The sequence below is a fragment of the Bombina bombina genome, chromosome 2 (genome assembly GCF_027579735.1).
Source record: "Bombina bombina isolate aBomBom1 chromosome 2, aBomBom1.pri, whole genome shotgun sequence".
NCBI lineage: Eukaryota > Metazoa > Chordata > Amphibia > Anura > Bombinatoridae > Bombina > Bombina bombina.
The window spans coordinates 240588507-240613830 of record NC_069500.1 but is presented as its reverse complement, the minus strand read 5'-3'; the positions used below and the strand labels follow the sequence as shown (position 1 = coordinate 240613830).

At 37.9% G+C, this 25324-nt stretch overlaps 1 protein-coding gene across 2 annotated transcripts in view; it reads left to right on the top strand.

Annotated features, from left to right (window-relative positions):
• Window positions 1-25324, top strand: part of SKIC3 (SKI3 subunit of superkiller complex) — a 403595-nt gene that overhangs the window by 165298 nt on the left and 212973 nt on the right. For both annotated transcript variants that reach the window (XM_053701496.1, XM_053701495.1), the window contains exons 19-23: window positions 11063-11239; window positions 11396-11540; window positions 22557-22635; window positions 24690-24751; window positions 24873-24929. In XM_053701496.1, coding sequence (XP_053557471.1) covers window positions 11063-11239; window positions 11396-11540; window positions 22557-22635; window positions 24690-24751; window positions 24873-24929 — 520 coding nt within the window. The remainder of the gene's footprint in view (window positions 1-11062; window positions 11240-11395; window positions 11541-22556; window positions 22636-24689; window positions 24752-24872; window positions 24930-25324) is intronic.

Here is a 25324-nt window from a genome sequence, read left to right as displayed (position 1 = left end):
AAGAGGGTTTTTTTGCAAGCAAGTTATATTTTCACTCCAGTGATATCTAATATTTCAGCTAGATACCAGGCCAATTGCTTTCTTTGGGGAATGCTGACAGGGTCAATGCCCAATAGTTGAATTGGAACAGACCTAAGCAGTTTAAGATCTTATCCTCCATCCAATTTTACATGTAGGTGCAGCCCTCAATCAAGAGGCTTTGGTAGGGGGAAGGTTACTCCTTTTTCAGGAAGCTTGGTTTTTAGTCTGTTCCGGTTCTTTGAATTCTTATTATAGTCTCAAGCATATTAAATAGGTTTCATATCAAGGCCTTCCAAAGAGGTTTTTTTTCTGTTCTATGTTCCTATGAACTATTTACGCTCAAGGTAGATGGGAACATCCTATTTATTGTTACAAAAGTAGGAAGGAACTTTCGGATCTGTTCTGACCTAGAAATTTTGAACAAGTTCCTACCTTTGAAATAGTAGAAACTATTTAGACTTTTCTGTGAGTTCATCTTATGTCCTCAATATATTTTAAGGATGCTTACCTTTATGTTTTTATTTATAGGAACATCTTCGGTTTCTGAGATTTGCTATCTTAGACAAACTTTTTCAGTTTATTGCTCTTCCGTTTGGTCTGGCTACAGCTATCAGAATATTCTCTAAGGTTCTGGATACCCTCTTATTTGTAATCAATTTTCTGGGTATTGCGGTGTTTCCTGCCATGGATATCTTGGTTCGAGATCCATCTTTTCATTTAGGAGTATTTTTTTTTCCCTGCAGACAGTTGTCATTTCTTTAACAACATGGTTGGGTGAAAAAAATTCTAAAAAGTTTTCTGGTTCCTCATATAAAGGTTGCTTTCTCTTGTAAGGTGTATCCAGTCCACGGATCATCCATTACTTGTGGGATATTCTCCTTCCCAACAGGAAGTTGCAAGAGGACACCCACAGCAGAGCTGTACATAGCTCCTCCCCTAACTGCCATATCCAGTCATTCTCTTGCAACTCTCAACAAAGATGTAAGAGGAGAGTGGTAAAATATAGTTAGTTTTTTCTTCAATCAAAAGTTTGTTATTTTCAAATAGTACCGGAGTTGTACTATTTTATCTCAGGCATTATTTAGAAGAAGAATCTGCCTGCGTTTTCTATGATCTTAGCAGCTTGTAACTAAGATCCACTGCTGTTCTCACATATGTCTGAGGAGTGAGGTAACTTCAGAGGGAGAATGGCGTGCAGGTTATCCTGCTATTGAGGTATGTGCAGTTTTAAGTTTTTCTAGGGACTAGAAAATGCTGCTGGTACCTGATTAATGTAAGTTAAGCCTAAAAACAGTGATTTAATAGCGACTTGTATCAGGCTTACTACCAGAGATATATACTCTGATAATATGGCAATATAAAACATTTGCTGGCATGTTTAATCGTTTTTATATATGCTTTGGTGATAAACCTTATTGGGGCCTAGTTTTTTCCACATGGCTGGCTTGATTTTTGCCTAGAAACAGTTTCCTGAGGCTTTCCACTGTTGTAGTATGAGTGGGAGGGGCCTATTTTAGCGCTTTTTTGCGTAGTTAAAATTACAGACAGAGACATTCAGCTTCCCTCAGCAGTCCCCTGCATGCTATAGGACATCTCTGAAGGGCTCTAAAGGCTTCAAAAGTCGTTTATTGAGGAAGGTAGGGCCACAGCTGAGCTGTGGCAGTTGTTGTGACTGTTTAAAAAAAAATGTTTATTTCGTTTTTTTCATCCGTTTTTTGCATTAAGGGGTTAATCATCCATTTGCAAGTGGGTGCAATGCTCTGCTAACCTATTACATACACTGTAAAAATTTCGTTTGATTTACTGCCTTTTTTCACTGTTTTTCAAATTTTGACAAAATTTGTTTCTCTTAAAGGCACAGTACTGTTTTTTATATTTGCTTGTTAACTTGATTTAAAGTGTTTTCCAAGCTTGCTAGTCTGTACAAACATGTCTGACATAGATGAAACTCCTTGTTCATTATGTTTAAAAGCCATGGTGGAACCCCATATGAGAATGTGTACTAAATGTATTGATTTCACTTTAAACAATAAAGATCAGCTTTTGTCTTTAAAAAATTTATCACCAGAGGATTCTGACGAGGGGGAAGTTATGCCGACTAACTCTCCCCATGTGTCAGACCATTTGACTCCCGCTCAAGGGACTCACGCTCAAATGGCGCCAAGTACATTCAAGGAAGCCCATAGCGATTACTTTACAAGACATGGCAGCAGTCATGGATAATACACTGTCAGCGGTATTAGCCAGACTACCTGAATTTAGAGGAAAGCGTGATAGCTCTGTTGTTAGGCGTAATACAGAGCATACAGACGCTTTAAGAGCCATGTCTGATACTGCCTCACAATATGCAGAAGCTGAGGAAGGAGAGCTTCAGTCTGTGGGTGATATCTCTGACTCAGGGAAACCTGATTCTGATATTTCTAATTTTAAATTTAAGCTTGAGAACCTCCGTGTTTTGCTTAGGGAGGTTTTAGCTGCTCTGAATGACTGTGACACAATTGCAGTGCCAGAGAAATTGTGTAGACTGGATAAATACTTTGCAGTGCCGGTGTGTACTGAGGTTTTTCCAATACCTAAAAGGTTTACAGAAATTATTAATAAAGAGTGGGATAGACCCGGTGTGCCGTTTTCCCCCCCTCCTATTTTTAGAAAAATGTTTCCCATAGACGCCACCACACGGGACTTATGGCAAACGGTCCCTAAGGTGGAGGGAGCAGTTTCTACTTTAGCAAAGCATACTACTATCCCTGTCGAGGACATTTGTGCTTTTTCAGATCCTATGGATAAAAAATTAGAGGGTTACCTTAAGAAAATGTTTATTCAACAAGGTTTTATCCTGCAGCCCCTTGCATGCATTGCTCCTGTCACTGCTGCTGCGGCGTTGTGGTTTGAGTCTCTGGAAGAGGCTTTACAGACAACGACTCCATTGGAGGACGTACTTAACAAGCTTAGAGCACTTAAGCTAGCTAATTCTTTTGTTTCTGATGCCATTGTTCATTTGACTAAACTAACGGCTAAGAATTCTGGATTTGCCATCCAGGCGCGTAGGGTGCTATGGCTCAAATCTTGGTCAGCTGACGTGACTTCAAAGTCTAAATTACTTAACATTCCCTTCAAAGGGCAGACCCTATTCGGGCCTGGTTTGAAGGAAATTATTGCTGACATTACTGGAGGTAAAGGTCATGCCCTTCCTCAGGACAGGTCCAAATCAAGGGCCAAACAGTCTAATTTTCGTGCCTTTCGAAACTTCAAGGCAAGTGCAGCATCAGCTTCCACTGTTACAAAATAAGAGGGAACTTTTGCTCAGACCAAGACGGCCTGGAAACCTAACCAGTCCTGGAACAAAGGCAAGCAGGCCAAAAAGCCTGCTGCTGCCTCTAAGACAGCATGAAGGAATGGCCCCCTATCCGGTAATGGATCTAGTAGGGGGCAGAATTTCTCTCTTCGCCCAGGCGTGGGCAAGAGATGTTCAGGATCCCTGGGCGTTGGAGATTATAACTCAGGGGTATCTTCTGGACTTCAAGGCTTCTCCTCCACAAAGGAGATTTCACCTTTCACGATTATCTGTCAACCAGATAAAGAAAGAGGCATTCTTACACTGTGTCCATCCAGTTCCAAAGGAGGAACAGGGACAGGGATTTTACTCAAATCTGTTTGTGGTTCCCAAAAAAGAAGGAACCTTCAAACCAATCTTGGATCTAAAGATCGTAAACAAATTCCTCAGAGTTCCATCATTCAAAATGGAAACTATTCGGACCATCCTACCTATGATCCAGGAGGGTCAATATATGACTACGGTGGATCTAAAGGATGCTTACCTTCACATTCCGATACACAAAGATCATCATCGGTTCCTAAGGTTTGCCTTTCTGGACAGGCATTACCAGTTTGTGACTCTTCCCTTCGGGTTAGCTACAGCCCCAAGAATTTTTACAAAGGTTCTGGGGTCGCTTCTGGCGGTCCTAAGGCCGCGGGGCAGTGGCCCCTTATCTAGACGACATTCTGATACAGGCGTCAAACTTCCAAATTGCCAAGTCCCATACGGACATAGTTCTGGCATTTCTGAGGTTGCACGGGTGGAAAGTGAACGAGGAAAAGAGTTCTCTGTCCCCACTCACAAGAGTCTCCTTCCTAGGGACTCTGATAGATTCTGTAGAAATGAAAATTTACCTGACGGAGTCCAGGTTATCAAAACTTCTAAGTTCTTGCCGTGTTCTCCATTCTATTCCGCGCCCTTCGGTGGCTCAGTGCATGGAGGTAATCGGCTTAATGGTAGCGGCAATGGACATAGTTCCGTTGGCGTGCCTATATCTCAGACCGCTGCAACTATGCATGCTCAGTCAGTGGAATGGGGATTACACAGATTTGTCCCCTCTACTAAATCTGGATCAAGAGACCAGAGATTCTCTTCTCTGGTGGCTATCTCGGGTCCATCTGTCCAAAGGTATGACCTTTCGCAGGCCAGATTGGACAATTGTAACGACAGATGCCAGCCTTCTAGGTTGGGGTGCAGTCTGGAACTCCCTGAAGGCTCAGGGATCGTGGACTCAGGAGGAGAAACTCCTCCCAATAAATATTCTGGAATTGAGGGCAATATTCAATGCTCTTCAGGCTTGGCCTCAGTTAACAACCCTGAGTTTCATCAGATTTCAGTCGGACAACATCACGACTGTGGCTTACATCAACCATCAAGGGGGAACAAGGAGTTCCTTAGCGATGTTAGAAGTCTCCAAAATAATTTGCTGGGCAGAGAAACACTCTTGCTACCTATCAGCGATCCATATCCCAGGTGTAGAGAACTGGGAGGCGGATTTTCTAAGTCGTCAGACTTTTCATCCGGGGGAGTGGGAACTCCATCCGGAGGTGCTTGCTCAATTGATTCATCGTTGGGGCAAACCAGAACTGGATCTCATGGCGTCTCGCCAGAACGCCAAGCATCCTTATTACGTATCCAGGTCCAGGGACCCGGAAGCGACGCTGATAGATGCTCTAACAGCGCCTTGGTCTTTCAACCTGGCTTGCGTGTTTCCACCGTTTCCTCTGCTCCCTCGACTGATTGCCAAAATCAAGCATGAGAGAGCATCAGTGATTTTGATTGCGCCTGCGTGGATACGCAGGACCTGTTATGCAGACCTAGTGGACATGTCATCCTTTCCACCTTGGTCTCTGCCTCTGAGTCGAGACCTTCTACTTCAAGGTCCTTTCAATCATCCAAATCTAATTTCTCTGAGACTGATTGCATGGAGATTGAACGCTTGATTTTATCAAAGCGTGGCTTCTCCGAGTCTGTCATTGATACCTTAATACAGGCACGAAAGCCTGTTACCAGGAAAATCTACCATAAGATATGGCGTAAATATCTTTATTGGTGTGAATCCAAGGGCTACTCATGGAGTAAGGTCAGGATTCCCAGGATATTATCTTTTCTCCAAGAGGGTTTGGAGAAAGGATTATCAGCTAGTTCTTTGAAGGGACAGATCTCTGCACTGTCTATTCTTTTGCACAAGCGTCTGGCGGATGTTCCAGACGTTCAGGCGTTTTGTCAGGCGTTGGTTAGAATCAAGCCTGTGTTTAAACCTGTTGCTCCCCCATGGAGTTTAAATTTGGTTCTTAAGTTCTTCAAGGGGCTCCATTTGAACCTCTTCATTCCATAGATATCAAGCTTTTATCTTGGAAAGTTCTTTTTTTGATGGCTATTTCCTCAGCTCGTAGAGTCTCCGAGTTATCTGCTTTACAATTTGATTCTCCTTATCTGATCTTCCATGCAGATAAGGTAGTTCTGCGTAAAAAACCTGGGTTTTTGCCTAAGGTGGTATCTACTAAGAATATCAATCAAGAGATTGTTGTTCCATCATTGTGTCCTAATCCTTCTTCAAAGAAGGAACGTCTTTTACATAATCTGGACGTGGTTCGTGCTTTAAAGTTTTACTTACAAGCCACTAAATATTTTCGTCAAACATCTGCTTTGTTTGTTGTTTACTCTGGACAGAGAAGAGGTCAAAAGGCTTCGGCAACCTCTCTTTCTTTTTGGCTAAGAAGCATAATCCGCTTAGCCTATGAGACTGCTGGACAGCAGCCTCCTGAAAGGATTACAGCTCATTCTACTAGAGCTGTGGCTTCCACTTGGGCCTTTAAAAATGAGGCTTCTGTTGAACAGATTTGCAAGGCGGCGACTTGGTCTTCGCTTCATACTTTTTCCAAATTCTACAAATTTGATACTTTTGCTTCTTCGGAGGCTATTTTTGGGAGAAAGGTTTTACAGGCAGTGGTACCTTCCGTTTAAGTACCTGCCTTGTCCCTCCCTTCATCCGTGTACTTTAGCTTTGGTATTGGTATCCCACAAGTAATGGATGATCCGTGGACTGGATACACCTTACAAGAGAAAACACAATTTATGCTTACCTGATAAATTTATTTCTCTTGTGGTGTATCCAGTCCACGGCCCGCCCTGTCATTTTAAGGCAGGTCAAAATTTTAGATTAAACTACAGTCACCACTGCACCCTATGGTTTCTCCTTTCTCGGCTTGTTTCGGTCGAATGACTGGAAATGGCAGTTAGGGGAGGAGCTATATACAGCTCTGCTGTGGGTGTCCTCTTGCAACTTCCTGTTGGGAAGGAGAATATCCCACAAGTAATGGATGATCCGTTGACTGGATACACCACAAGAGAAATAAATTTATCAGGTAAGCATAAATTGTGTTTTTCTGGGTGGTTTATATATTGTTTCTATGAGCAAAGATGGCAGAGCAAAGATGACTGAAGCTTGTGTTTGCCTGTTAGTATCTTCAGTCTCTGTTTTTTTCCTTCAGTTGCTCTTTGCATGGAGGTGTCAGGTCTCATATTTTGGCCTTGGTTGCTATTCCGTTTGCTCGCTTCCATATGAGTCCTAATCAGCTTTGTATAATTTTCCAATGATACAGGAACCTTTCTCAGTTTTCTCTGATGACTAATTTACATTTCGGAGCATATCTGTTTCTGTCTTGGTAGATGAGCTATTAGCCGTTCATCCAGGGGGATGCAAGTTTTTTTTTTCCAGGATGGGGAGGCCGTCTGAGGGTCTCAGAAGGCATAAGGGGTTTAGTTTCCTCAGAAAGCGATGTTACCTGTTGATGGTTTTTAAACATGCAATATTCAGGGCCCTTCAGAGTTGGCATCTATTCTAAGGGAATTTTTTCCTCTGTTTCAGATTTGACTATGTTACAGCTGTAGCTTATGTCAGTCATCTGGGGGGGGGTAGACTTATAGTTCCCTAGTAATGAGGATAGTATCTTTATTTCTTTCCTGGGCAGAAGGTTATTGCTGTCTGATTTCTGTTGTTCATGTTGAAGAACTGTATAACTGGAAAGCATTTTTTTTTCTCCGTCTTTAGTTCTTCCGTCTGGAAGAGTGGTGTCTTCATCTAGTTATGTTCTATCAGATAATAGATTTTTGGGGTCGCCCAAAGATAGTTCTGATGGCTTCCCTGTTGAATCTCAATTTTCCAAGGTACTGAGTAAGATCCAGGGATCTTTGAACTGTGTTTGTGGATGTTCTGGTAGTTCAGTGGTCTTCCTGGCTAACCTATATTTTTTCCACCTCAGGACTTTACTTTTTATTCCAGGGTGATTGCCAAGATTTGGTAGGAATGGCTTTGGTCCAGCTTGCTCTATGTTGTCCCTGCCATTTTCGGTATGCAGATATGGTTATTTTATCCACTTTCTCTCCTTGTCTGTTTTCTTTTGCATCCTGACCTTCTATTTTAAAGTCCTCCTTTCTATCGGGAATCTAGTTCTCTTGGCTTGATGGAGTGAAGATAGAATCAGAATCCCTTTGAACTATTTGCTCAGTTATAGAGTTTCTTATACAGGCTTGTAAGTCTGTGACTAGGGGAATTGTTGTTTAAACGTCTGTAAGGTCTTTATTTCTTGGTGTTTGAATCAAGTTTTTTCTTGGCATTCTTTTTGAATTCTCAGATTTCTTATTACAGGATGGTTTGGATAACGATTTATCCGCCAGTTCTTTTGAAGGGTCAGTATTCTGCCCTGTTTAGTTAAGTTCTTTAAGAAGATTGCTAATCTTTCTGACATTCATGGTTTAGCCCCAGCCTGTCTTAGAATTAAAGGGATAGGAATGTCAAAATTAAAGTTGCATGATTAATATAGAGCATGTCATTTTAAGACACTTTTAAATTCACTTCTATTTTCAAATGTGCTTCGTTCTCTTAGTATCCCTAGTTAAAAAATGAATACGCACATATCATACACTAGTGGGAGCTTCTGCTAATTGGTGCCTGCACACATTTGTGTCTTGTGATTGGCTAAATCGATATTTTCTGCTTCCTGTCAGTAGTGCAATGCTGTCCCTTCAGCAATGGATAACAAGAGAATGATAATATAATTACATTGGAAAGTTGTTTTAAATTGTATGTTCTATCTGAATCATAAAAGAAAATGTTGGGGTTTACTATCCCTTTAAGTCTGCTATTATCAATGCATCAGGTGGATATCAATCTTTTTTCTGGACGTTATGTTTAATTGAGCTATTATGGGGTATATTTATCATAGTGCGAGTGGACATGATACGATGTAGCATATCATGTCCGCTGCACATCGATAAATGCCGACAGCATACGCTGTTGGCATTTATCATTGCACCAGCATTTCTTGTGACCTGTTGGTGCAATGCCGCCACCTGCAGATTCGCGGCCAATCAGCCGCTAACAGGTGGTGTCAATCAACCCGATCATATTCGATCGGGTGTATTTCAGTCCGCTGCTTTAGACCGCTGCTTCATAACTTCTGTTTCCGGCCGAAACAGGGGCATTAAAGGGACAGTCTAGTATAAATTAAACTTTCATTATTCAGATAGGACATTTAATTTTTATCAACTTTACAATTTACTTTTATCATCAAATTTGCTTTTTTCTCTTAGTATTCTTAGTTTAAACTAAACCTAGGTAGGCTCATATGCTAATTTTTAAGCCTTTGAGGGCTGCCTCTTATCACATGCTTTTAAAATCTCTTTTCAACACAACGAGACGGAAAGTACACGTTGGCCCTATAGATAACACTGTGTACAGGCACAGGGGGTTATTTAATATTTAGCACAAAACAATGCTAAATGCAAGACAATAGATAATAAACAGTCACAGTCATGTGATCAGGGGGCTGGAAGAAGGTTCCTAGATACAAGGTAATCACAGAGGTAAAAAGTTTATTAATATAACTGTGTTGGTTATGCAAAACCGGGGAATGGGTAATAAAGGGATTATCTATCTTTTAAAACAATAACAATTCTATGGTAGACTGTCCCTTTAAGCTCCATACGGATCTTGATAAATCGGCACCTTAATCTGTTAGAAGAGTTTCTACTCTTTCTAATCTTTTTTTCTTTTTCTTTAGGATAAGGTTATGTTTTCTGACTATATAAGTTGGGACATTGTTGTTCCTTCTTTATTATTCAGAGTGGTCCCTTCATGTTTTGGATTCTGTTAGAACTTTGTAGTGTTATGTTGACACTACTTAGGTTTTCAGGCTAACTTTTAGCGTGTTTGTTCCTTTTGCTGGTTCTAGGAAATTCAGAGAATTTCTGCTGTTTTGTTGGATTCTTGGATTAAGCATTTTATTCATATAGTTTTCTTGGCGGAAAGTAAGCCTCCACCTAGATGGCTTTCTGCTTATTTTTTCAGACCAGTTGCCACTTGTTTTATCAGTGGACCAATATTTGTTAGTCAGCTATTTGCTCTTCTTTGCACCTTTTTCTATCATTTTAATGTTCTTTCTTCTTCTGAGGCAGCCTTTGGTAGTGTGTCCTACAGGTAGTTGTCATAAGTTCATTTTAATTTTGCCTGTTGGTTATTTTTTATTGCCTTTAGGGTTGTGGATTTATTTTCTCAGTGAAAAAAATATGTTTTTTAGATCCTACCCTTTTCTGTTATTACTCGTGGACTCTACAGTTTGGGTATTAGTTCCCAGGAGAAATGGATCGTGTACTCTCACCACCTGTATGAAAGAAAGCATAATTTATGCTTTCCTGATAAATTCATTTTTTTCATGGTGGTGAGAGTCCACACGACCCCACAGTGTTGTTTTTCTATGTTGTTTTTTTCCTTTTTTTTTTTTTTGCTTACCACTTTTTTCACTGCTCTTATTTTGGTGGCTCGTAATTACTTTTCTTTCCTCTTTGTGCTCTGCTATATGTTAGATTGAGGTACTGGTGAGGTGGGAGGGGTTTTATAGAGTTCTTGGAATTTGGGAATCTTTGCTTCCTTCTAGTGGTAGGGAATCGCTATTTCTGCCTGTTTTAAAGGCTCTATTGACAGCCACCTAATCACATGCTTTTGTATGTGCTTTTCACAACAGGAGACTGATAGTTCATGTTGGCCATATAGATAATAATGTCTTCACTTCTGGGAAGTTTTAAGAGTTAGCACAACACAGTACTAAATGCAACTTAATAGATTTTAAATAGTCACAGTCATGTGATCAGGGGGCTGTCAGAAGATGCTTAGATACAAGGTAATCACAGAGGTAAAACATATATTAATATAACTGTGTTGGTTGTACAAAACTGGGGAATAGGGAATAAAGGGATTATCTATCTTTTAAAACAATAACAATTCTGTTGTAGACTGTCCCTTTAAGTATTTACATTTTGAGTAGTGGATTCAACAGTCAAAATCAGCTATTTCAATTGACAAAATAAAGAAGCTATTTGTAATAAATGTAATGCACTCAAGTACAATTGATCACTGGGAACACATAAAAAAAGGGCGAAAATGTCACAGTACACTGTCCCTTTAAGGTAATTAAGATATTATGTGTAAAGCAAAATGTCAGTGACTGTGTGCAGTTGGATGGGCATAAGAGGAGGCAAGAGAAGACACAAAGGTGAGAAGGGGAAGCAAAGAAAATAAGGCCCAAAATAGTCCTTTATCTTAGTCTGGAGTAATAAATTGTCATCTGAAATGTATTTGTTCGATGTGAAAATGATTGTGAAATGATGTGCGCTATTTCCATTGCTGTCGCTTGCCAGTAATGCACATCTTTCCTTCTTTTCCAGGGCTATTCAGCGCCGCCCAGACCTGGTGTGCCTATGGAAGCTGCTGGGTGATGCTTGCACATGTTTACATGCAGTCTCACCCTCCAAAATCAAAGTGGATGTTCTGGGTGTTATAGTTGGTCAGAATGAGGGCAGACAACTATTAAATAAATCTGAACTAGTGAAGCTAGGAGGAAGGTACAAATGTTTTTCTCTCACTTTAGATTGTAGAAAAAGTACAGAGGGGCATGAAACTCTGAAATGAAAAACTGTGTAATTATGTACAGATTTGCTATAAAGGCTATGGGTTCTGTGTTAGCATCCTGGCTGATTTATGTTTATATTTTATTATAGATGTTATGGTCGTTGCTTGAAGCTTCAGTCTGCATCTAATCTTTGGTGTGATCTTGGCATAAATTATTACTACCAGGCGCAAAACTTGCTAAATTCTGACAGTAGAAATAATGAAATTAGTGATTTACTGGAAAAGTCTCTACAGGTAAAGTATTACTTGTTGCATAGTTGTGGTATTAATTTTTTTTATATTTATCACATATATTTCTACAGGTTACAATCTGATTGTACTTTTTTCTTAAAAATAATAGCAATTTGGCTGTCTACTGATAGCGAACATCACTACATTTTCAGATGCTTTAATGGGTTATTTCTTCTCATTGTGGTCCATTTCAGTCACCAGTAAATTGCATAGGTTGTTCATCTCCAACCCAATTCAAAGTTCTTTAAAATCTTGAAAACGCCTACATCTTGCAGATGCTCAGGCCACTCTCACTTCTACAGAAGTTTTTTTTAAAGTTCTTTTGAACTTTTCCAAATCTGCTCCTATAACCCACTGAAAGATTGATTTGCTTGTTTCAAGTTATATCTGTTGGTCTTTAATAAACATTCTTTTTTGTTTGCTTAAAGGGACACTGAACCCAATTTTTTTCTTTCATGATTCAGATAGAGCATGACATTTTAAGCAACTTTCTTTTTTTTTTTTTTTTAAATATTTATTTATATCCAACCAAGTGTACAATCACATGGATTCAAACTCCTTGTGCCACGCAGGGCCAGGTAAGACATATTTTGAAACAAAACAAGACAATTTAGGACAACAGAATCACTTCCTCTTAACAAAATAATAATCCCCTTATATGAAGTATTTGTACACTTAGCTGGAATTTTTCTATTCTTTTCCTTTCTCTTTTTTAAATAAGATTTATATTATGCAACAACATAGATATATATACATTCTGGCATTAGCAACAAAACCGAGAAGAAACAAAATAACAGAAAATAAATGAATTACAGTTCTTCTGTAACAGTGTATATGTCTACAACCAAAAAATTAAAGAAATTTTAGATCAGCTCTTAATAATATATACTATACATTTATTAACTATGCCTCTTTATGCCTCCACTGTAGCAAATATACTTTAACATTGAATCTAACTCCTGTTTGATCTGACCTGACACTATATTGATCGGATTCTAGCTCAAGGGAATTTCCTGACCTAAAATTACAACACACACCAAAAAAAAAAAAAAACAAGAAAAAAAAAGAAAAAAAAAAAAAAAAAAGAAACAAAACGAAAACAAAAATCCCCACCAGTCCGTATTCCCCCCCTCCGTATTCATTCCCCTTCCGACTCTCCAATGTTACACCATATACGCGGGAAATGACAAGCCAATACTTGTAATTGCACATATGGAGTGTCCCTAAAAGGTTTAACCAACCTAATTTGAGTTTCCACAGGGAAAGATAGAATAAATATTTCCCATTGGTTAAAGAACCGGGCTAACCTTCCCTCCGTAACGTCTTGCAAATTCCATTGTTCTTGTGTAAAATGGGCAGTCAAAGCATTTTTAAGCTATTTTAATTTAGGGACTATTTTCGCTTTCCATGCTCTCAATAATATGTTGCGGCCAAGAAATATGATCAAGTTGATTAATTTAAAGTTTCTGGGGGCACTCTGCGGATTCACTAAAAAAAATATTTCCATCGGCTGAAAATTGTAATCTATTTTGAGAGAGGCCTGTATCCAGTGCTCTACCCTAAGCCTTAATTGACCAATCTTTGGGCAAGTCCAAAAACAATGTAAAAGGTCTGCCCTAGAAGCAGAACATTTGGGGCATACCACCTTCACCCTATACCAATTAGTCAATCTAGCTGGCGTCAAATACGTCATAAAGGCTAGCTTAATTTGTGTCTCTCTCCAGGTGGTCAGCACCCAACTTTTTCCAATTATCTTAAAAGTATTCTCGATAACCTGGCTATCAACCTCAGGAAAAAACTTACTCCATTTTTCAGCTATAAACTCTCTCTGTACATCCGATGGTCCCTGATTCAAGAAATTATAGAAAGGAGCTATTGAGTACAAGCCGCCTTGAAAATTATTTATTTTAATTTGAAGCTCCAAAAGGGCCCACTCTACTCCATAACTTTGCTTTAACTCAAATATAAAATGCCTTAACTGCAAATATGCGTAAAAATCTTTATTTCCGAGTCCAAATAAATGTGTTAATTCACTAAAGGTTAATGGCACAAGATTTGAATCCAACATTTGAGCGACAAATACCAATCCTTTGGAAGACCATACCCTGAAAACTTTATCTGACAACCCTGGTGCAAAATTAGGGTTCCCTATAATAGGTAAATATTTAGAGACATAAGGCGAACACCCCGCAAGGACGCAACATTTTTGCCATGCTAGAATAATATATCTATAAGTACTGAGAGCAAAAATTGAAGATGGAAGTGTATTCATTGGACAGTGTAAAATAGCATCTAATCGAAATGGAGCCACCAGGGCCGTTTCCCAGAATACTGCCGAGACCTGTTCGCGATTGGTTACCCAATCAACCGCAACTTTCATCCGTGCTGCCAAGCTGTAGAATTGTAGATTGGGAAGAGATAGACCTGCTGCTTCTTTATTACACATAAGACGTAGAGCAGAGATACGCGCCCTGGCGCCCTTCCAGATTAGGTTGGAACATGCCCTATTATAGTTGGTTATATCTGTCTTATGAATAGGAATTGGGATATTTTGTATGAGGTAAAATAATTTAGGAAAGAGAATGGTTTTTATAAGTATGATCCTAGCTGTTAAGGAGATAGGTAGATTTTTCCATCCTTCCATCTTGTTTTTACATTCTAGAAAGCATTTACCGAAGTTTAATTTATACCAGACATCTGGATTCGCACTTAATTTGATGCCAAGATAGGTTATCTGCGAAGTCTCGGTAAATGGGTGTCTGAAATATTGATCTTTCTTATTAAGCCATAATAGCTCAGATTTGGTGAGGTTAATTTTATAGCCCGAAATTGCACCAAACAATTCAATCGATTCTAGTAGTCGGGAAAGACTTCGTTCAATATTACTCAGACATAGAAGTATATCATCCGCGTACATTAGTAATACTAATTTCTGATCTCCAACCCGAATCCCTTCCAATTTCTGTCGAAGTAAAATTGCTAGCGGCTCTAATGATAAGTTAAACAACAATGGGGATAGTGGGCAACCCTGACGCGTACCCTGTTGTAGGACCATCCGTTGAGAAATCTGCCCATTAATTAGTAGAGATGAGATGGGGGTAGAGTATACTAACTGAATAAATTTATACATATGTCCTGTCAGGCCAAATTGTTCTAAGGAATAAAATAGATGCCTCCAAGCGATACGATTGAAAGCCTTTTCAGCGTCTAACGTTAGTAAGGCTAAGTCCACCATATCGCTATGTCTTGTTGTTCTAAGTTTATTCCAGAAAAAGTCTATCAGAGTCATGACCTTTCGTGTATTCCTAGTGGGATTTCTCCCTGCCATGAAGCCTGACTGATTTTCATGGATGATTGAGCCTAAATGCGGTTTTAATCTGTTTGCTAAAATAGATGTTAACAATTTATAGTCCGTGTTTAATACGGAGATTGGTCTATATGATTCTGGAAGATCTGGTTATTTGTTTTTTTTGGGAATCAGAGATATAACTGCTGCTGCGAAATATGGTGAACATTTATTGTTCCCAATAAAATTAAAATTAAACAATTTTTCCAGTGCTAAAATAATATGTGGTTGGAGAATCCTATAAAATTCACTGGGAAGACAATCTGGACCAGCTGCTTTATTTGTTTTGGAAGATTTAATTGCTACTGAAATTTCTTCCACATCGATCAGTTTATTAATCTCTGCCAAAATCTCTGGAGAAATTTTGGGAATCTTGATCTTATCCCAGAATAATTTCTGCTTATCTATCGAATAGTCTTCAGCTCTATAAAGCACGCTAAAATAATCATAAATTTTTTTAGTAATATCCGCATTGTTAGTAAACCTACCTGTATTAGATCTAATGGCCTTTATGGGATTCCGACGATTTTTTTTAGTTAGCCTAGCCAAAAATTTGGCGGATCTGCCCGCAAAACCTCCATATAGGGCTTTTTGTCTCTGAAGATCTAAAGCAGTCTTTTGTTTGATAAATATGTCTCGCGCGTTCTTGGCGTCTATATACTTTTGCCATTTAACTCTTGTGTGCTCGCTTAAGTATACTCTGTATGTATTCTTTACTTGATTGCTCAGTTGCGTCTCCTGCTGTCTAATTCTTTTTTTCAGTTTACACATGTACGCCTTAATTTGGCCTCTTATTACAGCTTTAGCCGCTTCCCAATACACCTCTGGTCTATTTTTATAATCTTTATTAATATTCTCATATTCTCTCCATTGATTAATCAGCCAGTTCTGGAAGTTACTATTATTCACTAAATATTTAGGGAAAAAAATAGTTTGATTGGTAATTACCTGTCTCTGGGGTACATTAAGTGATAATGTGATCACCGCATGATCTGAGATTGTTATATCTCTTATGTCCGCTTTCCATTCTAAGCCAATCATAGATTCTGCAATCAGAAACATATCTATCCTGGACAGGGATTGCTGACCTCTTGCTAGACATGTGAAAGCTCTCAGATCTGGATTTTGTGTGCGCCAGATATCTGTTAACCCTAGTTGTGTGGAAAATTTTTGAAGGATACGAGTCTTCCTGTCGCAAACAAAATTATAGCTTTTACTTGCTCTGTCAAGAATAGGATCTGCTATTAGATTAAAATCCCCCGCCACTATAAGATTTTGACCTATAAATTTATGCAGATATCGGACCATCCTGTCCCAGAATAACTTGTCAATTTTATTTGGCCCATATATATTGCACAATACATACCGTATTTTATTAATTGTGATTTCTACAATTAAAAAGCGGCCTTCCTGATCTATGGTGGAAGAATCTATTTTATACTCTAAGTTTTTATTAAAAAGAATAGCCACTCCTCTTTTACGTGCGTTAAATGGGGCCGCAATTACCTCACCTACCCAGTTAGTCTGAAGTTTCACATATTCCGAGCTTTTTAGGTGTGTCTCCTGTAAGAAGGCGAGATCTGGTTTTAATTTTGCTAGATGTTTAATTATGGTCTTCCTCTTTATTGGAGAATTTATGCCCCCCACGTTCCAAGAAACCAAGTTAAGCGTGTCTAACATACCTCCAAACAAACAAACTTTAACAGGTGTCCCTTCAATATATTAGAATTTAAACAACCAACCATACTGCGTGGGGGGAAAAGCCACCAAGGGGGAACGGAGTGGGGGGGAAAGAAAAAAAAAAAAACTGTAAGTAAAACTTTAAAATACAACCACATAAAAAGAACATGTCCCATTCTTAATTCTTATTAATGAATTTCTATGTCATTTTCCTCAACACCTTCTAGTCAAGCTATGCCCATTTTATTACATAAAGACATCACTTCCTCACTATTATTTACCACATATGAGACCCCTGCCTTATTAATTAGAAGCTTAGCTGGATAAACCAGTCTAACACTACATTCCGCTTTCAGAAATTTATCAAAGAAAGGGGACATTTCTCTTCTTTTGGCCCTAGTTTCCGCGGAAAAGTCTTGAAAGATTGAAATTCTATGGGAGTTAATAATCAAGGAGTTAAGTTTTCTGTAATGGCTCAAAAATAATACTTTATCTTGATAATTGACAAACTTGAAAATGATCGGCCTTGTTTTAAGCATAGTGAAATTTTCTCTGAGCACCCCTATTCTGTGGGCTCTTTCTATCAAAAATGGTGTAGGAGGAGGAGGGATCATGAGTGGCTGAGGAAGCGTGATGGAGACAAAACGTAATACATCTTGGAATTCAGCTGTTTCAGGCAGGCCAATCACTCTCAAGTTGTTACGCCTTGACCTATCTTCAAGGTCCTCTACTCGGGCTTGTAACTGAGCGATGGCCTTATCCTGGACAGCTGATGCCGAACTCACAACGTTCAACCTATCCTCTACGTCGGACACTCTTGTCTCGACCTCCTCCATTCGGACAGTAAATTGCCTAATCTCATTGGAAAGATTAGAGATCTCTGACTTTATTTCCTGTTTAACTAAATCCAAATGTGGGGCCATCATTTTCGCCACTTCTGCGGCAAATTCAGACATATCATTAAAAAGATTCATTGCATTTCTATCTTGGGAAGTATCATGGGGCCCCTCTATACTTTTGGAGTTGCCTCTCTTGTCTCTCTGTTTAGGTGGCATAATAGGAGAGGAATTTTTTTGCTGAGAGATAAACCTCTCCATTCACCTCTGTATACGTGTGTTTCGTGCTAGATAAAATACCAATATATCAATAAATGTGTCTATGTGTGATGCTCACAGTCAATCCCCTAGGGGGGCTGACCGAGTGTAAGTGCAAAAAAAAAAAATTGTGAGCAAAAATGTACAAAATCAAACACGCACACTTATAGTGCCAAAAAAGTGTTGGAATCAGTGATTCTCAGTGAACTCAGTGGGGGGGGGCGATGTGGGGGAGAAAAAAAAAAAAAATTAGTTGGTACCAATATGTGCACAGGGGCTAAAAAAAAGGTGAAATCTTAAAAAAAAAAAAAAAAAAAAAAAAATCGGTGCTTCTTAGTATAGCTTGAGAAAAAGAAAAAAAAAAAAAAAAATACAGCCAAAAATATTATCAAAAATGGAGAGAAAATTTAGCTCAAATCTTAGGATTTCCTAAAGATGGATTTCAACACAATAATTATCCAAATTTATAGCAGGAGAGCAAAATAACCCCAGGTCTTTCTTAGGCTCCACAAAACTCCTAGATATATTAGTTTTGTAGTTTTAGGATATATACACTGTGTAGTACTTAACACTAGTGTTTAATGGGATGCTTATATACCCTCAACACAATTTAATGAGCCCTTAAACACTATCTCTATATGAAAGACTTCTGGGTCAATAAACATGTAGTAATTGATAGCGTTATATCAAAAGGATTGATACACCTATTTACACTAAATCCCCCTTTTTTTTCCCCCTTCTGAATAAACTAACAATATTTGTGTATGTTAAGCAGAAAAAGATTCATTAGGAGACACACATCAGGGAACCTATTCATCCTGTAGCAACATGCTGTATGTTAAATCTGGCACAATTGTTAAATAACCTTGGTACATTAAATAGCTACATATAAACTGACAGTTAGGTTTACCCTAAACAGTCCCAGAGACCAGACAGGGGCACCTTAATACCCTTTGTTTATTAACTTTATTTCTAGACCGTTTCTGGACACTGCACATTGATATTCCACTGGGACAACACACTCTTCAAAATGCCATTAGGTTAAAAAGTCTTGTCTAGGACAATGTGGTATCACTCCAATTGTTTAAGAGGAAAATGTCCCGTACTTATATACCCTCCAGGTATTACACTTACATATCTTCTGGCAGCTGTCCAAAAAAGAAAGAAAGCACAGGTACCTCAGAACTCGATGTTAGCACATGCCGAGATGCTGCTGATGAGCACAAAATACTGCTACTCTTAGTACCCCTTCCTCTTCAGTGTTGGATCTACCGCACCATAACGGGGAATCCTTCTAAAATTTCCAGAGCCTTTTGCCTTGACTAACGCCGTCTTAGCTGTGATACGTGTTTGCCCATGCAAAGTTCCACTTCTCGGCTTATTTAATGCAACTCGGCTTGAGCTTTGTCCTCCTGGACCATACGATTAGCTGTCTGTGTTAGCCGTTGTCTGTTGTAGAGGACGAAGGGAGACTCGGTTAACAGCACTCTACTTCCAGGACCCGTTTGGCGCGACGCCAACAGAAAGTAGGAGTGTCGGCTCACCGCTACTGGATTGGCTCAGACTGCTGCAGCCGGGTACACACCTTCCCCTCCGGCGCTACGAGATTTGAAGTAAGCCTGATATTTCTTACACTTACGACACCGTGGCCATTGTGCGCTTATTCCACAACTTCTATGCCAAATTGGAGCACAGAACCGGATCACTGATAGGTTTCAGGTTTATGTCTGTATTTAGCACAGCTCTTCAAACTGCTGAGATTTAATCACACACAGTTCTTGAGGGCCCCCAGTTAAGGTTCCAGTATATGTTAGGTCGTCTTTTTCTTGTCTCCCACCTTCGCCCCGAGACATAAATAATTTAGTGTATCAGGTATTATTTAGCAGGTCGGTAGAGCGAACAAAAAAGCAGTGCTTACAGCTGGACATAACAAGCACTCTCTGGGTTGCCAACACCCCGACAACTCCCCCAGCTTAGGGGGTTTGGAAACGTGCTCTTGGCAAAAGAGCAACTTCAGCCTTGTAGGGACTTCTACTCCGAGATCCACAGATCAGGTGCCGGGTCTATTGAAACCCATTAGGCCAAGGCACAATTCGGAGGCTGGAGATTGATAATATCCTTAGTCAGCAAGGACAGGACAGACGAAGCAGACAGCAGCTACCTGCCAGCTACCTGTTCGCTCCGCCCCCAGCCGGAAGTCATCCTTACACCTTTAAGCAACTTTCTAATTTACTCCAATTATCAATTTTTCTTTGTTCTCTTGCTATCTTTATTTAAAATTCAGGAATGTGATGCATAGGAGCCGGCCCATTTTTGGTTGAGAACCTGGGTTATGCTTGCTTATTGGTGAGTAGATGTAAGCCTCCAATAAGAAAGCACTATCCATGGTTCTGAATCTAAAATGGGCTGGCTGCTAAGATTTACATTCCTGCTTTTAAAATAAAGATAGCAAGAGAACTAAGAAAAATTGAAAATAGGAGTAAATTAGAAAGTTGCTTAAAATTCCATGCTCTATCTGAATCATGTAAGAAAAAAATTGGGTTCAGAGTCCCTTTAATTAAAGTTAAATATAAAGTTCAAATCACACTTTTATAATGTGTAACGTACACAAAATAATTATAAGCATCTAAACATTCATTTATAATTGCAGTCAAGTGTTTGGAGAGCTACATATTTAATTTATAAAATTAATATGAAATTAAATGCACACATCATACATTAATATTATTGGTAAAGTAAAAAAACAAACACCTGCATTCTGACATATTAGGCAGCCAGTCTTCAAAACTAAATCACTTATATGCTATATTTTAGTTTCACTTCAGTCTAGATTATTTGCTTCCCTGAATATTGCTTCTTGAAAGGCTTACAACACTCCTCTAATAGGTTTTCTTTATTTTTCATGTGTTTAACCATATTTTTATGTTATATTGCATTCTAATTCAAACATGTTTTTCTAATTCAAACAGCAGCCCCTTTTATTGACTGGAGCAGCTGTGAAACTGATAAAAAAAAAACATAGCTGCTATACAATTTTTTTTTGTATACAAATGTAAACATTTTGAAATAGGGGCATTTGTTAGCTGTGTTTTTTTTTTATATAAAATGTAATATATGCAATACATTGCTATAATGTTCGTAACTGGTTAATTATACTTTTTTGTAAGTAGTGAAGCAATGCCTAAATAATGATGACTGAAATTAGTGTTTTAATACTGTGCTTCTCCTTATGAACTCTTAAAAAGGACCATTAAATACTGTAGGATAACATATTCAACAAATGCATAATTAAAAAGACAATACAACACTTGCATTGGATTTGAAACTACCAAGAGATTTTTTTTTCTGACAAATTTCAACGTTTCCTTAAATTTCTCTGTCCCCTTTATTATGTGACAGTCATCAGCCAGTCACAGATTAATAAACGTTTAAAGGGCCATGATACCCAAATGTTGAAACACTTGAAATAAGCATAGCTGTAAAAAGCTGACTAGAAAATATCACCTGAACATCTCTATGTAAAAAAGAAAGATATTTTACCTCAAAAGTTCCTCAGTAGCCACATCCCATTGTAAAGGACTTCTAAGCAGCAAATTAGTATGTCTGTCCCGGGACAGCTAAGGGATTGAGTCTGGTGCACTCTCATCTTATTTCCCTATTCATTTTAAGGAAGTTTACTATGAAATCTCATGAGAGTTTAGTGAAATCTCATGAGATCACAGTAAAAGAGTTCATGACCTCAGCACTGTTGATGCTGATTTGCTGCAGTTCATTTCTTCATATATATATATTTTTTTTACATGCAGCTGAGCAGTAACTGAAATATAACTTTTTACACAGAACTTTCTCTGGTGAGCTGAGGAGATTGTGAGGTAAACTATCTTCTTTTTTTACATAGAGATGCTCAGGTGATATTTTCCTGTCAGCTTTTTACAGTTATACTGCATCAGTTTCAAGTGATTTAGCATATGAGTAGTATGTCCCTTTAAGAGTTGTAAAAACCTTTTCACATACTTAGTAGACACTGTTCAAAGAAAGCACAGATGCCCTTTTACAATTGTTTTCTTGTGCTAGCTCTTTACATAAGACTTGTTCTGCAAAAGAGCAAAGGCAAACAAACTATTTAAAAGGATATGCCCGGAAGTTTGCACTTACTTTAAAGGGAAATAAAACAAGTTGAGATAGAGACAACATCTAATAATATGTACTTTAATTACTTTACCTGTAAATTTATACTGCAGTGCCTCACCGTTAACCCTTTCCTTTAAGTTTTTGAATTGTACAGCTCTAACTCCCCCCACACATTTCCTTTTATGGCTGTATCTATATCTATTGTTGTTTTGGTAGAATACAAACGTGAACAGGGATTATCTGCTGGAGCATGCCTAGAAGCTTTGAACTCAGTTGAAATACAATGCCTGTGTCTTAACACTGATAAGGGGGGGGGGGGGTGGAGCACAGTGTCCAGACAGCATATCTATTTGAGTATTTTTGCTTATTTAAAAAAAAAAAAAAATACTTCCCAACAATTTTTTTTTTAAATGCAAACTATTTTTACTTAATTAGCCATTTTAGGATATCCATAGATCTCAACATGTTTTATGTCCCTTTAAGCGCACTGTGTGGCAGCTGTGTTTGCTGTGATTACATTGCTGCAAGCAATGCTATCACAGAGTACAACAGACACACATACACAAACCTAGGCTTACTCTGCAGCATAGGTTGTTACCAAGAGAACAAAACAATTCTGAAAAAATAATTAAATTGGAACATTAAAAAAAATGCATGGCCAGCCTCTATCTGTAAACATTGCCACTACCAGCAGTATCGTGTAAGAATCAATGTTTTTTCAGTCAGACAAATTCAATTTCAAATGTAACAAATCTCATTTTTATGCAGTGCATTAAAAAGGCTGTAATGATGGACAGTGGAAATTATCTGTACTGGAATGCACTTGGTGTGGTTTCTTGCTCTAAAGGTTTGTCCTATTCTCCAAATATACTTTTTGTTGCAGAGTATTAAACTAAAGCAGCCGGACACTGTACATTTCCTACTCTTCTATTTTTCTATCAAAAAAGCTAATCCTAGACCTACTACAAAAATGATATTCTTAGGCCTAAAGGATTTTTTATTACATGACAGTAGTAAATCGATTGTTTTATTACATGACAGTAGTACAACTATTGTTTTAGTACATAAAAGTAGTACATCTATTGTTTTATTACATGACAGTAGTACAACTATTGTTTTAGTACATAAAAGTAGTACATCTATTGTTTTATTACATGACAGTAGTACATCTATTGTTTTATTACATGACAGTAGTACATCTATTGTTTTATTACATGACAGTAGTACATCTATTGTTTTATTTTGAAAGACTAAATGGTTGCATTTTGAATTTTTTAGAAGCACAAAGTCAGTAAAAAAAACTTGGACGTGTTATGCATTATATGGGAGCTGTGGCAATATTCTGCTGAATGTAATGTAATTATGAGTACAGTAAAGTCAAAGTTAAATGCTTATGAAGATTCAGAAATTTTAAGCATCTTTTCGATTTACTTCTACTATCATATTTACTTTATTTTTGTTTTTTTGTTACCTAGGTAGGCTCAGGAGCAGCAATGTACCACTAGGAGCTAGTTGGTGGCTGCACCTTGTCATTGGTTTACTGTGTGTGTTCAGTTAGCTCCCAGTAGCGCATTGGTGTTCCTGAGCCTACCTAGATTTAATCTTCAATAAAGGATACCAAGAAATATGATAATAGAATTAAATTGGATATTTGTTTATAATCTGAATTGTGAACTTTTAATTTTGACTTTACTGTCCCTTTAATAATATCACAAATACTGATATATATAGTGTTTAATAAACCTTATACATAAACAATTAAATACTTGAATGTTAAATTATAATATTTCCTTAACATTTTGATTCCGAGACTTTTTATATTGAATACACAGATTATTTTACTACCAGCATAGATACATGTAGAAATATAACGTTGTTTGTAGTTACTACACCTTTATATGTTATGTGCTCCTTATGTGTGGTCTTGCAACTTGATGTTATAAAATGTGAACACAAAGGAAACTTGTTAGTCAGCCAATCACAGAAAAGCTTCTGTAGTGATATAGAGCAGTTTATTTATTTTTTATTTTTTAGACCCCTGCAAAGTATTTATTAATGATACCCATCATATATCTGCAGATCATACATAACTTCTGCTCTTGTTACTGTTTTACATTTTTTATCCCCTCTGATTCCTGTATATACTATTCCTTTTGAACTTTATGTATGAAGACTTCCCATGTGCACTTCTAATTCTTTCTCCAGACTTAGAGACAGGAAACACCTTGATATTGTAATATAAACTCAATTATGCGTAGTGAAACATCTTTGGAATATACCTTTATTGTATATTTAAACCCTCTCTCTTTTCATGTAATTTAATTCTGGAAATTGTGGGTTTTCTAATTATCTGAACTGGAAGTGCACACTGCAGACTTTTTAAGGTTACTTTGCTAAATATCTGTCCCTTGTTGGCCTCAGCAGAGGTTATCAGATAAACTCCAAAACATTACAGTTTTCTTTTATAACATAATGGTAGTGGTTAACCTTTTCTGCTCCAGTAGCTATGCCGGATAGACACCATTAAAAAGGCAAATAGTGGGTGCAGTTTGGCTATTGAAAACTATTGCAGTAAATAAGGTGTTTATTTTTATAATGTTTATTTTTTAGTGATGCTATTCTATGGCAAGACAACATAAACGTCTTGTAATTACAAGGTTTTTAGTGTTTTTCTTTCTACAGTGCACGGTCACTCACCTAAATTATATACAGTAATCCACACAAGACCTGTTTCTTCTTGTAGTCTTTTTCATACACAATCACCCATTAGAATCATATTCCCCCTTCCCTCTAGATGACAAATTGTCTTATTTTTTTTGTCCTATTGAGTATTCTGCCACCCACAGTGCAGTGCAAGTACAAATAAATAAAAGTTAATCCTACTAATGCTTTCATTTTTAGAAATCAATAATAACGCTCTAGCCGTGCATGCTTTCATCAAGTCAATCCAGTGCGAACAAAATGTGAGTATAGATTTCTCAAAATCAAAAGTTGTTTACTTGTACTTTAGCAGTGCATTTGTAAATATAATACACAGTTTCTTTTATTAATTTTGCTTTTTTTAATTTCCTTTTTGCTTTGTAGAATGTGGTTGCATGGACAAATTTAGGGGCTTTATATTTGGTAAACAATAATATGGAGGTAAGTTCCACAAAAAAATATATTTAATGATCCCATTCGTCGTGATTCTGTCTGTGTCATTGGAATATCAAATGCTTTTTGTTTTGTCAATACAAATGCCCCTCTAAACAAATGATTTTGCACAATCTGTAAGGTACGATTAAAGGGACACTGAACCAAAATGTTTTCTTTAATGATTCAGATAGAGCATGCAATTTTAAGCAACTTTCTAATGTACTCCTATTATCAAATTTTCTTCATTCTCTTAGTATCTTTATTTGAAATGCAAGAATGTAAGTTTAGATGCCGGCCCATTTTTTGTGTATAACTTACGCCTAGATTTAGAGTTCTGCGTTAGCCATCAAAACCAGCGTTAAGGGATCCTAACGCTGCTTTTGGCCGCCAGCTGGTATTTA